This window comes from Carassius auratus, chromosome 12 (assembly GCF_003368295.1).
Source record: "Carassius auratus strain Wakin chromosome 12, ASM336829v1, whole genome shotgun sequence".
NCBI classification, from domain to species: domain Eukaryota; kingdom Metazoa; phylum Chordata; class Actinopteri; order Cypriniformes; family Cyprinidae; genus Carassius; species Carassius auratus.
This window is the reverse complement of record NC_039254.1, coordinates 13,403,380-13,416,655: the sequence shown is the minus strand read 5'-3', so window position 1 is coordinate 13,416,655 and position 13,276 is coordinate 13,403,380. Positions and strand designations below refer to the sequence as shown.

At 36.6% G+C, this 13,276-nt stretch overlaps 1 protein-coding gene across 11 annotated transcripts; it reads right to left on the bottom strand.

Annotated features, from left to right (window-relative positions):
• Positions 1–698: 698 nt before the first annotated feature.
• LOC113111882 (sterile alpha motif domain-containing protein 14-like) lies at positions 699–13,065 on the bottom strand. 11 transcript variants are annotated; one of them, XM_026277061.1, is made up of 11 exons: positions 12,497–12,574; positions 12,300–12,403; positions 12,144–12,217; positions 9,464–9,513; positions 7,442–7,599; positions 6,183–6,540; positions 4,968–5,055; positions 4,165–4,233; positions 3,910–4,045; positions 1,950–2,063; positions 699–983 (listed from the first exon to the last, which is right to left on the bottom strand). In XM_026277061.1, the coding sequence occupies exons 4-11, from the start codon at positions 9,504–9,506 to the stop codon at positions 822–824; spliced, it is 1,128 nt and encodes a 375-aa protein (XP_026132846.1). In that variant the 5' UTR covers positions 9,507–9,513; positions 12,144–12,217; positions 12,300–12,403; positions 12,497–12,574; the 3' UTR covers positions 699–821. The 11 variants fall into 11 exon arrangements, with proteins under 11 accessions (XP_026132846.1, XP_026132847.1, XP_026132842.1 ...); XM_026277062.1 differs by having other exon boundaries at positions 12,166–12,217; XM_026277057.1 differs by having other exon boundaries at positions 12,175–12,217.
• Between the last annotated feature and the right edge of the window lie 211 nt (positions 13,066–13,276).

Below are 13,276 nucleotides of genomic sequence, written 5' to 3'. Positions count from 1 at the left end.
AAAATACACATTTTTAACAGCCTACTCAGTTTTACGGAAAAGATAGAGCTATATCTGTCATCATGAATTACTGTGTGTTAGCACAGTCTAAATATGTAATTATTGAAATATTTCTTTTACCATAGCTTTGAATCAGTGAGTTGTTAATTACTGTAGTCGGATCATTCAAATCCAAAAATGCATTATTTTGGGGCCAGTTAAGACACTTGACTATGTCTTAAGAACTTTTCTGATTAAAAGGTTATAATTTTTAGGGAACAGTTGTCACACTAAATGTTTCTGATTCATTTTGGCTCATTTGTTCGGACTACAGTATGTCAGCCCGCAGATTCAGAAGCAGCATCCCAGAATAAGTTCCTGTTGCTCATCCAGGCTCTGCCCAAAGCTGTAAAATCACATTCATGACATTGTTTTTATTCCTTCAGTCTCACAACACTCCACACACTGTTAAATGTCATCTTTGTGCCATAGGCTTTATCCCAGAACACCCAACTAATCTGTAATGACAGATCTAATGATAAAGGTGGCATATGAAACGTCCCCATATTCTGATAAATATGAGTTATGCTAAATTGTAATATATTTTGTCGAGTGTAAGTGTGTCATTGAAACGAGTTGGTCCAGTTCAAGCATATCTTGAACTCTTCAGACAACTTGCACACGTTCCTGAATCACTTTTTGAATAAAACATGTAAATGTACAAATTTTGCAAGTTCTCTTTATTACTATATCCATCAATAATACATTGTGAAAGCCAATGCAATGTTTGACATTAATAATGGCACCTGCAGCGTATTGTATTTAGTCTTTCAGAAATGCCATCAAGTGTTCAGTAGTTTTTGTCCATCTTCACTGTGTCCATTTTTCCCGCTGTCCCGTTTTCCGTGAACTCCGTTCTGTCGCTCTGTCCTATCTTTACCAGCAGCAGAAAGCATTTTCTTTTTAAAACTGAAATCGGAGCCACGGCTGCTGTCACAGTCATTCTGAAAGAAAAGAAAGAAAAAAAAGACACAGATTGGTTTATAGAGAGTTTTCTTGTTTGTTTTTTTTCACAAGGAACAAAATATATTTGTTGTTTACAGGAGAAATGTTTGAAGAATGACCGCTAAAGCAAACCAACAGGCAAATGTACCAAATTTTTTAATCTAGCACATTGAAAAAGCACAGCAATTGATGCACAAACTGAATATGCAGCACAAAACACCTTTAATATGATTAAGCTAGTGTGAATCTGTTCACTTCAATATAATATGACTGTCCTTCTCATTTGTGAGAATCATTAGCAGTGTGCCAGTGCCATCGATCTCCAAAATGTTCCTCTTTGCATCTGAGAGGACTGAAATTGCACTTCATGAAAAATCTATATTAATGTTCAACCTGTATATTAAGATATTCTTACAAGTAGTTCTGCAACCTTTCTGTCCCTTTTACTCTATATACACTAAAAGTCAAAGGTTTGGAAAAATTAAGATTTTTTTTTTTATGCTCATAAAGGCTGCATTTATTTGATTAAACATATATTTACTTATACTTAAGTAAATATATTTTACTTAAGTATAATATCCTTCAGAAATCATTCTAATATGTTGATTTGGGACTTAGATATTATTAATTATTACTGGTGGTTCTCAGTTATTAATAATGGTTCTTCTAATTATCAATGTTGAATGCGGTTTTTGCTGCCTTTTTGGTGGAAACGTAGCAAAAAGAAAAAATCTGGATTCTTTGATCAATAGAACGTTCTTAATTTGAATTATAAATCATTTGTAACATTATGAATGTTAATACATTTATAATTGTTAAACCTGAGCCCAAACTTTTAAATGCTATCATGGTTTTCAACATTGATAATGACAGAGAATGGCTAATGGCAGCTAAAAATTAAAAATTAACTCCTTGATTGAGTAATTTCTACAATAGAGTTTAGAGTATAAGTTCTGTTATCTCACCCCATCTGAATGCTCGGGGAGGGTCTGATAGGGTTGTGATGACTCAGTCTTGCAGGGTCTGGAGTCTTCCAGTAAACCGACTGAAGAATCAAATTCCTCATCAGTACTGGAGCCCTTGAAGATAGAGGAAAGAGTGTTACAGTGCTGTAATAGTCCATTATTGGCTGTTTAAAATAAATAACTAATTAATGTCATAGAGACTATTCATTTAATCTGTGAGAGAATTCATATATAAATTGCATTGTGCATTATTATTTTCTTTCCATTATTTGGCATACTGTAACTTGCGCCATTCTTTCTAATATTTTAAGGGATGACATAAAACCTGGAAATGAGGTAGCATTTTAGCACTTTTGGTTCCAACCATCCTAATATCAGTTATTTTTTAAGCTTTGAATGGGTCTTTGGTTAAATTCTTCATATAAGGTCTGGTTAACACAAGCTTTTTTATATGACATACAATACATCAGTAGTACCCCTTTATGATTTATTTTTTTCCACTTGATTCGAAAAGGGTGGTTGCTAACAAGTGGCTAAATGGGAGGTTTTTTGAGAACAAGTGAACTCATACTCACTAGTCAACTTGTATAGCCTCATTGTGTTTAGAACCATGCTTTTGCAAACTATTATAATTATTAGGGAAACTTTCAGGGAAAATGTTCTTAAAGACCGAATAATTGTCAGAAGCTAAAAGGAACACTCCACTTAAAAAAAAGAAGAAGCTTATTTTCCAACTCTCCTAGAGTTAAACAGTTGAGTTTTAGTGTTTTTGAATCCATTCAGCTGATCTCCAGGTCTGGAGTTAGCACTTTTAGCTTAGCTTAGCATAGATCATTGAATCTGATTAGACCGTTAGCATCCGCTTCAAAAATGACCAAAGAATTTCTATATTTTTCCTATTTAAATGATGTAACTACAGAAGAGTCAAACATTTTTTAGAAACTCTGGTCATTTTTGAGTGAGATGCTAACAGTCTAATCAGATTCAGTGATCTATGCTAAACTAAGCTGAAAGTGCTACCGCCAGACTCGGAGATCGGCTGAATGGATTAGAAAATGGTAAAACTCAACTGTTTAACTCAAGGGGAGTTGGAAAATGAGATTTAAAAAAAAAAAGTGGAGTGTTCCTTTAATGGTGATGAGTCATGAAATCATGGTTGAGTTCATTTATAGCAAATGTTTCAGCTTTTCTACTTCTGGCAATTGTGTTTATGCTTCAAAATTCATAAATACTTTGTTAAATTGTGAATGTTATCATACAAATATTCAGCTTTCGTTGGTAACAGAGCTATTTTTCTACTTTTGGGTTCGCCTATAAAAATCATCATCACTGCAGCACTTTATTTTTCCTCAAACATCAATAACAGAATTTGTGGACTCTAGAGCCCCTTTCACACTGCACGTCGGACCCGCAATATTTCCGGAACATTGCCGGGTCGCATTCTGTGTGAAAGCAACCACGTCCCGGGATTGATTACCGAATTGAACCCAGGTCGGGGACCTAGTAACATTGCGGGGTTCGACCCGGGACGAGCGCTGTGTGAACAAAAGCCAGATCTAATTCCATGTCGAAGTGATGACGCGCGTTATCGCGCGACTCTTTTACCGGCTGTTTTGAAGGAAGATCAACGTTCGCGACGAAAACACATGTGCAAACTGTAATGAAGCAGAGATCAGTTAGTTCCTCACTTTTCCGCGCTGATGCCGAGATCGTTTGCTTGCTTCAGTGAAAGTATAACGTGCCTAGCGTTGTCGACTCGTACATTACACGTCACGCGCTGATGTCACGTGTCGTTACAGGATCTTCAAGGGGTTGTGTGTGAAAGCATGCATATATGCCGGGTCATCACTGGCAGTGTGAAAGTGCAAAATCTAGTGACCATGGAACAATTGCAGGAACACTTTACCCCTGTATTTGCCGGAATGGCAGTGTGAAAAGGGCTTAGTTTAGGTTAGGTTACCTGGTTGAAAGGTTTGGATGGGGACTGGATGTTCTTGGGGGAGCCAGAACCTCTTAATCTTTCACTGAACCAGGAGAAAGGCACAAACGGTGGACCAGAGGAACGCGAGGACCGGCTCTCTGTTTTCTCTGAATCCCTGGATACAGACACAAAAAAACCCTCACACGTTTACATCTGTACAGGCATCCAAAAAAACACTGGTGCTTAGATTACCGACATTAGCTGAATAAATGCAGGACAGACTCACACACATACCGATTTCCTGCTGATAGTCTGTTGGATCTGTCTTTCCTGACCTTTCCATATGTGCGGCGTAAAGTGACCCTGCCCACAGAAAAACAAGCAGATAACCTTTAAAGCCCAACTCTGGCCACTACTACAGCTGTATGATTGCTCTCACGTCCAGGACAGTGTTTACAGACGTCAAAAAGTACCCTAGTGGAAAATAAATATACAAAAATGGATTTGAAATACATTTATTTAATGTTAAGTATACTATACAATTCCATGTATTTGTACTTATTAAAAATACCCTGAAATTGTACTTTTAGTATACTAAACTGGTATGCTTAATTGGTACAACTAATTTCATACTTAATGCACTTTAATTGTGCAGAAGTAATGCTGAGGTCCAACTAAAGACATACTGAAATATATTTGATTGTGCCAAAGTTGAACTATTGTAAATACATTTCATGTACACTTTATATTATTTGCATTTAAAGACCAATATTATTCGAAGACTAAACAATCCTCATCAATAGTGAACTATACTTAGTGTGAAATCAATCTATTTTATATATATATATATATATATATATATATATATATATATATATATATATATATATATATATATATATATATATTTAGTGGGGTATATCTACAAATTGCTTAATTATTATTGCCCTGCATGTTTAACATTTAAAATCTTCCAAAATATTTATAGACATAGTTAGCAAACTGAAGGTGAGTCAAAGTTTGTGGTTAAAGACTCTGTAACAGGATAAATAGTCCAACCTTCATCTAAAATATTTAAATGCTGATTTTTTACTAACCCCAGATCAAGAAAGCGTCTCCTGGTTTTCTTGTCCAGCAGCACTGTTGGACTTTCAGGTTCATCAGGGCCTGTGTCATGACTGTCGTCTGAAAACAGATAATCAAAATGAGCATCAGAATCCCAACATTTAATATGGATCAGAATAATCCAGATTTGAAAATCCCATGTTTTGCTATCCAGAATTACCGTATTTTCCAGACTATAAGTCACACTTTTTTTCATAGTTTGGCTGGTCCTGCGACTTGCGAGTCAGGTGCGACATATTTATCAAAATTAATTTGACATGAACCGAGAGAAATGAACTAAGAGACATGAACCAAGAGAAAACATTACCGTCTCCAGGCGCGAGAGGGCGCTCTATGCTGCTCAGTGCTCCTGTAGTCTACACTGAAAACATAGAGCGCCCTCTCGCGGCTGTAGACGGTAACGTTTTCTATTTGTATATCTATTTGATTTATATATATGTTTTTTTCCTCATCATGACGTATTTTTGGACTGATGCGATTTATACTCAAGTGCGATTTGTAGTCCGAAAAATACGGTAGATCATCCATAATACCAATTTCCAGATTAACAAATCTGGATTTCTAGAGCTGTAAATGGAAAAACAGATTTCAGAAAACAGATTTTTGCTATCAGATGGGTTCATATCTTCAAATGTTCAAAAGAGAACAAAAAATTATTGGATTAGATCTTTAGACCATTAGTGTTTGTTGTTCAAAACTTTTTAGTTGGATTAGGATACTTCTGATCCCAAAACAATCTGGATTATATTGGTGAATTTCAGAAACATTTAAAAAAAAAATTATTTTACATTGTGATATGCAAGCCCATTTAGAGCACTGGTAGTCTGGATTCAATGATCTGGAAAAGTTTGTCTCTGGATCATGGTGATCTAATCTAATGTTGCTTTGAGAAAATAAAAAAAGCACAAAAGTAAAAATGTTTACCTGATTCAGGTTAGCAAAACAGGGGATTTCCAAATATGAATCATTCTGATCCAGATTAAAAGTTTTGAAAAACTGGGACCAGAATTTAGTCCAGATCAGAATCAAAACAGAAGATCAAAATTAGAATCAACAGTAATCCAGATCAGAGTCAAAATCAGGATCAGAATCAATTTAGAATAAAATTAATTTCAGAATCAGAATTCACATTTATTGTTCTAGTTAATGATATTCCAGTAGATGAGATGTTCGTATGCAGTTAAAACCTTCGCTCTGTGAGAATTCTCCATAGTGTAGAAGGGGTTGGCTGCCCTCACGTGACTTGAGGTGGTCCGCCTGACAAAGATGGGCAGGTGAAGATGTCTCTGAATGGACGCAGGGCCTGGAGGGAGACTTAGATGAGGTGAGGGGCAAAGCCTCTTGAGAGGAAGTGTTCAGGAGGTGCCTGTAGCTCCGTCTTTCATCTTGTGCCTCCCTTTCTCCAACCACAGTGTAGGGGTCAAAGGTGAATGTTCGGTCTCTCCGTGAGGAAGGGGAGGAAAGGAGCAGGTCAGAGGAGGGGGAGGAGCAGCGATAGGAAGGGTGGATTGGAGAAGAGGAGGTCTGCACAGAGCCGCCATAACTCTAGACCGCAGAAACACACAATGACATATATCCCATGAGACTCACATGAATGCGTGTTTTTTAGCGTCAGCTGAAACTTATACTAACTAAATAAATTAATTGAAATAAACATTAAATGAAATTACATAAATAAATAAAATTACTACAATAACCCAAACTAAAATTGAAATTTAAAATAATAAAAACAATGTAGACATGTTAAAGAAAACTTTCACAAATAACAAAAATGACTACAAAATTACTAAAACTTAACATAAAATATAAAAAATGATAATAAAAACTATAATAGTTTCTCAGTTATACTGCTATAACACTGGTGTTTACGTACATCTCAAGGCTGCATTTAAAGGAATTGTTTACCTAAAAATCCTGTATTTAACACATATGCTGGTATTTTTTTTTTCTGTTGAACGCACACAAACACACAAATATCAATATCGTAAAAAAAAAAAAAAAAAAAAAAAAAATGCTAATCTTTTTTATTGACCATGACTGTTAACCTCCACAAATTAGCACCAAAAAGCAGCATTAATAATTCCAATAAAGTGTCAAATGCATTAAATAGATCAAAAGTGACACTGAAGTAATAGCTGCTAAAATGAAGGTTCGTTAGTAATAAATAACATTTATTTATTTATATTGTGTTTTTAATCGAATAAATGCTTATTTATATGGCTTATTATGACTACCTCAATTCTTTTCTCTCCTATAGGGCACTAAGTGAGTCAGGATTTTCACTCCATCAATAAAATAAATATGTGTATGGTGATGGCTCTTATAACAGCATATGAGTTTGAAAGGACAAGGCGGGTGAGTAAATAACATAACACATGACAAAATAGTCATTTTTGGGGGAACTACTCATTCAAACAGATGCATGAAATCTATAACATACACACACCAATCTATCAGTGCTGTCATCTCCATCTATGGAGCTCATGCTGTCTCTCAGGCGGGTTCGGGAGGGCCGATGCCTCCTGGTTTTGATTGACAGTTGTGCCTTGGCTTTCTGTAGACTGCTGTCAAGTCGTTCGGTCTCTGGAACTGCCTCCGTCAGATCTAATGTGGTGTAAAACACACAGACGTACGTTTACTCCCTGAGTTCGATTGAAATTGAGCATTTTGAGACAAAAGCCCATGACGCACAAACTAACACCACAAATATGATGCAAATCCTGATAAAAGACTGCTGGGCTGCTCTCAACACACACTCATGCACACATTAGTGTTCTCGTTACAATCCATAAAATGCAGTGACACCGTAAAGCAGGCCCGAAGCTCTATTAAGCTGTCAACAGGCTAGATTACTTATATGAATGATGGGCCACCATGCCCCATGTCCACCGTGGGGGTGTGTATGACGGTCAATGAAACAGGAAGTACACAAACACAGACTAACAAATACACTAAAGTCAGAGAATGGCATTGGGCAGTGTGTAAATGTGCAGCTACATCAACAAGATCTTCATATAAGTATAAATATAACAATATTTTGTGTTAGTGAAAAAAAAAACTGCAAGAAAATCCACGTTTATATTCATAAGTATAACATTTGCTGTGATTTAAATGGCTCTGTGAATCAAATAAATAAATTAAATAATTAAGCTGACTAATTTTGATAAATTATGACATTTGGATTCTTTATACTGTATTACGTAAAAAAGTAGCATTGTATAATGTAGCAGAATTTTTCCTTTTTTTAAATAATATGTGCATGTCACAAATTATTTATTTGGTTACTATTAAGTCAGTACAACTTTGTCGGCACATGACATCACTGTTTGTCACATGACCTCATCACAGTGGATTTTTAATTGCAAGTGGCAAGTAAAGGCATCAAAAGCAGTCATGTGACATGGTCAAGGTCATCTGAGAGCACTGGACTGAGCGATACCACAGTATGAGAAAACTTTAAAAAAGCTGTCACTGGGGTGGTGCACTTTCAAAAGGTACTAATATACACCATTTACAACATACTAATTTGTACACTTTATGTAATAATATGTACCTTTAAGGTACTTCTACCCTTTTAAGGGTAATTGAGGTACATTTTGGAAAGGTACCTTCCTAGTAATAGCAGTTTTTTTTATACATATGCTGTGTTGTACAGTGCATATTTTGAGAAACATAGTATTCCATGCCAAAAAAAAAAAAAATTGCTTAAGCATAGCACACATACTACAGACATTAGTCGGTTTAGACACCATGTTGAATTTAAGACAGATGAAAAGCAGGCTATGAGGGACAGACTTAGAGTCCTTACAATGGCCTTTAACCATATATATATATATATATATATATATATATATATATATATATATATATATATATATATATATATATATATATATATATTTAAAAAAAACTCAAAATTCCTATAGAAAAAATAAATGAAAGAGTCAATGGCCCAGAAAAAGTGTGTGGGCACTAATGCATTCTCTGTTGTCGGATGCTTATGGGGAGTGGAAACATGCGTACAGTATATATGCGTGTGTATTTTAAACCCTGTCACACGGTTCTACTCTATTCCATAGCAACCTTTCTTCTCCCAACTTGTTTTCAGATCTCAGCACTAATTCCTGTGGTGACGTAGACACTGACTCAGCAAGCTGCACCTTCAAAGCCTGTACAAAAATCCTGTGAAGCCAAACTCTTGAATCTGCCCATTACATCTACCATTATTCCTCAACCATGATAGATGGCATCAAAAAATTCACAAAAAATGTTTCATCAAATATTTACGACTCTAAAACCAACCAGTGCACATGCTCAGAGAGAATCGTAGCCCCTGGTGCTTTTAGTGGCCAGACTGTAGCTGCTCTCTCCTGTAATGCGCTCAGTGCATTGGGAGTGTGGAAATGAAGATCTGGACATTAATGGAGGTGGGAGGGGAGGGGATGGGCAGGCGGGAGAGGTCACTCACCAAACACATCCTCTTCTGCCTCAGCCAGCGGAGTGGAGGACATCTTCAATCTGGAAGAGTGAAACTTTACAATTTAAATGCATATGGACAAGAAACCATTTCTTGGCCACAAACAGAACAGTGGCAGTCTGTGCTTTTCAAGTGGGCAAGCTCAGATGTCACTGATCAATTGAAAAGTGCTCAGATTTGTTATTTTTGTGCGTGCAATGCTGATTCTAAAATCTGCTCCTCAAACTACCACTAAAAGAAATGAACAGAAAATAATTGACCAATCTCAAAACTTTTTTTTAATGTACTGTTATGTAAAGCAGTGGTTCCCAATCACGTTCCTGAAGCCCCCTCGCCACCACACCACTGCACATTTTGAATCTCAGGTCTTGGGCTGCATCCGAAAACTGAAAAATGCTGCCTTCGGAGGACGCATTCCAAGATAGGAAGGCATCAAGGCACGTCCGAATTCAATGATAGCTTCAGTTCCTGTCTGCTGAGATGCCTTTATCTGGCCGGTTTTTGAAGGCAGCTTAGATGTATCCTTCGCTGCCTTTGATATCCCACAATCCTGTGCATTCAATTCTGTGACAGTCAAGCCAAAAATGAAAGCTTGAAAGTTGCAGTCGGTGGTGCAGTTTGTGTGTAAATGTATGTTTTTGATCAACGTTTTCCACTTTGATGTCATTTCTAGCGAGAAATGAATATTGCAGTAATGAAATATCCACTTATCACCTTATCATGAAAGCTCTTTATATTTTGCTGTAGATCATTAAATCCTTACTCTGCCTCAGAAGCCTGTCCAAAATCAGTTTCATGAGGTGCCTTCGAGCAAAAACGCTGTCTCCAAAGTCATTGGCTGATATTGCAGCGAGGCAGCAAGTCAGCTGCCTTAGTTTTCGGATGCAGCCGTGGAGTCTCTTATAATGAGCTGATGATCTGAATCAGGTGTGTTTGTTTAAGGTGATATGGAAAACATGCAGTGTTGGGGGGCCTCGAAGAACAAGGTGGGGATTGGGGAACCATGAACACGTAATGTACACGTAATGTACTATACAATTTCTGAATAATTGTAGTTGAATTATAGGGAAACCAAGCGCTATTTTATGTGTAGTAAACTGGTAAATGCATATAAACACAAACTCTTTTAGTAGGTGCACAGACATACGAACACACAAACGGCACTGACCAGTTGGCCAGGTTTGTTTTGGCTGCCACAAACACAGTGTCCAGGCAACAGGCCACTGTGCCATCTGCTGCCCAGCACCTTAGAACGGTCAGTGCCCTTACCATAATATTCATATCTATCTATCTATCTATCTATCTATCTATCTATCTATCTATCTATCTATCTATCTATCTATCTATCTATCTATCTATCTATCTATCTATCTATCTATCTATCTATCTATCTGATCTGCACATTTTCACTGTTAAAGAAAAAAACTCAATTTTATGGCATTAAAAAGGCAGCTGTGGTTAGAACATTTAGAGCTTTACAGATTGAAATTAAATTTACAGTAAAAATAATGTATATTACATAAACTAAAATAATGTTATAAGATATTACTAAAATATGATTTACCTTCACAATATACTGACAACCACCTTTAAAAAGCACAGGATATAAAAATAAAGTCCTCCACAAGCTGAGGTAAATAATATTTAGAAGGTGCACACAGTGTCATGCACACAAATACAAAACACCATCATCGTATTAAACACTAAAATAAACCAATAATCCTTATTTAAAAAAAATGAAATGTAATATAAAACCCCTAATGCACACAATTGATAAGGAAATCAGTAGAAACAGTTTTCAATGAAATTTTGAGATGAGTTCTTCTTTGTCTTCGAACAACTGTATTTTATATGTAGTATTTTGCTGTAAAATTACACAAAATGCCCAATTCCATCTATTATAGTTCTTAACCAAATAACTTACCAATTAACAGGTTTTTACCGCTGTATTTTTACACTGATGGAATAGTTTGCTGAGAGGAATTGCGATTAGGAGAGATGGTTGAAAAAGGTTCATCTCCCCTGTGGTTAAGTTTAAACCTCTGATCCATTAAAAAAAGCCTCTTTACACGCTCAGAAAAAAAGAGGAAATTTTCATGCCTTATTTATCCATAAAAGGTACCTATTAGTACTGTAAAGTTACCTTGTGAAAAGATACCGCCCCAGTGACAGCTTTTGCTCCTTTTTGGGGACTAAACAGTCACTAAATACAGAATAAACACAAGACAGGACTAAAACTTTATAGCAAACATCTGTCTTAAGAAATCATTGTAATCTGACTGTCTAGTCCACTGACACTGTCTATATGACGATAATGGCCTCACTTTCACAAGTCATCTCACTGTGATGTAGATATGATGCTAATAGCAATAAAACTACCCCCCCCCCACACACACATTATCCCATCTATAAGAATTAGGGGGAGGCAGGGCTGCTAAGTAGCTGACAGGCAGGGAATGGCAATAGCAAACAAATCAATATAGAGATGGGAGGGGACGAATCTGACCTGTGTGCACATATCAGCAAATAAAAGCTTACTTTCACTGCAGGGCTAAAACAACAGAAATGGTTCATGCTCATCAACATTTCCTTGGCTACGCAGAGATGCATAACCTTGTATTCAATACACACACTTCCTGATCAAGAAAACCGTGTGAAAAGAAGTACTTACATTCTTTATAAAAAGCATTAACCTAGCTCACCTCTGCTATGAGAGCTGCAGATGACAATCAGGACAAACAGAGGCTGTAAATCATGAATATTTCATTAAGACAAATGGATGGAAGGAGGACAGGATGGAAAAGGAAAGATGGATAAACAGACTCACCTCTTGTGTAGTTGCGTATCCTACAGCAAAGCTCAGCTGCTGGGATGGGCTGACATTCTGCTCCTCTGTCTCGCTCACGGGATGCTGCTGGAGGACTTCTGTTCCTGGATGAGCACAAATTTACAACGTCATTGGGCTACTCTGCGTGTACACAGACACACACGCACACACACGCACACACACGCACACACACTCACACAGTCCCCCTCAGCAACAGAATGTCAGACACTGCTATACACACCCAAGGACAGTGATGAAATGAAGGAGGCTGAGAGAGGAAGGGAGAGACAGAAAGAGGAGGGAGGTAGAGGCACATGTGCATCATGAATCAATGTTATTACCACTCCAACAGCCAATCAGCTTTAATGCTCCATCACAGAGGAAACTGTGTGTCTGCTTCCATTCGACTTACAAATAGGCTACGTTTAAATTAAAAAAAGTGTAGGCTACGAATGGTCAGTCGGACTACATTTGAACAAAAGTGGATTATCATCTTTTAAAATGCAATAACACTACCTTAAATGCATATACATGACCATTTTAATATGGATACTGTTAATAATAGAATTTGTTCTCTTAATGAGTTTATAGGTTAAATCATTTTTTACGGTTATTAGATATATGGCCACGTTTTTTTTTTTTTTACTTAATACCTTACTATCGTTTTATCACTAACTTGTTTTTAAATAATACTTTTAAGAAGAAATGAAGAATAAACGTTATAGACATTTAAATGTGATTTAGTACATTCCATCCTCAAACTCTCATTCTTCGGATCCTTTTCTTATGTGTGTTTTATGCTATTCACAGAAATATAAAGACATCAACGCAAACATTTGTTACTGTTATTTGTTGATAATAATCTCTTGACCGTTAAACCGTGAGAGAGACCGGAACAAAAATCTCATTGGTTTAACGAGTGTTATCGCCTATGTTATTGGACGAGATAGATAGGCGAGTCGCTGCTCAAAATCTGT

Coding starts and splice junctions, on each gene's coding strand:
- LOC113111882 (XM_026277055.1), bottom strand. Junction 9,516..12,303: donor GTAGGATACGCAACTACACA/AGAGGTGAGTCT, acceptor TTTCACTCTTCC/AGATTGAAGATGTCCTCCAC. Junction 6,541..7,441: donor ATGACAGCACTGATAGATTG/GTGTGTGTATGT, acceptor TCTGCGGTCTAG/AGTTATGGCGGCTCTGTGCA.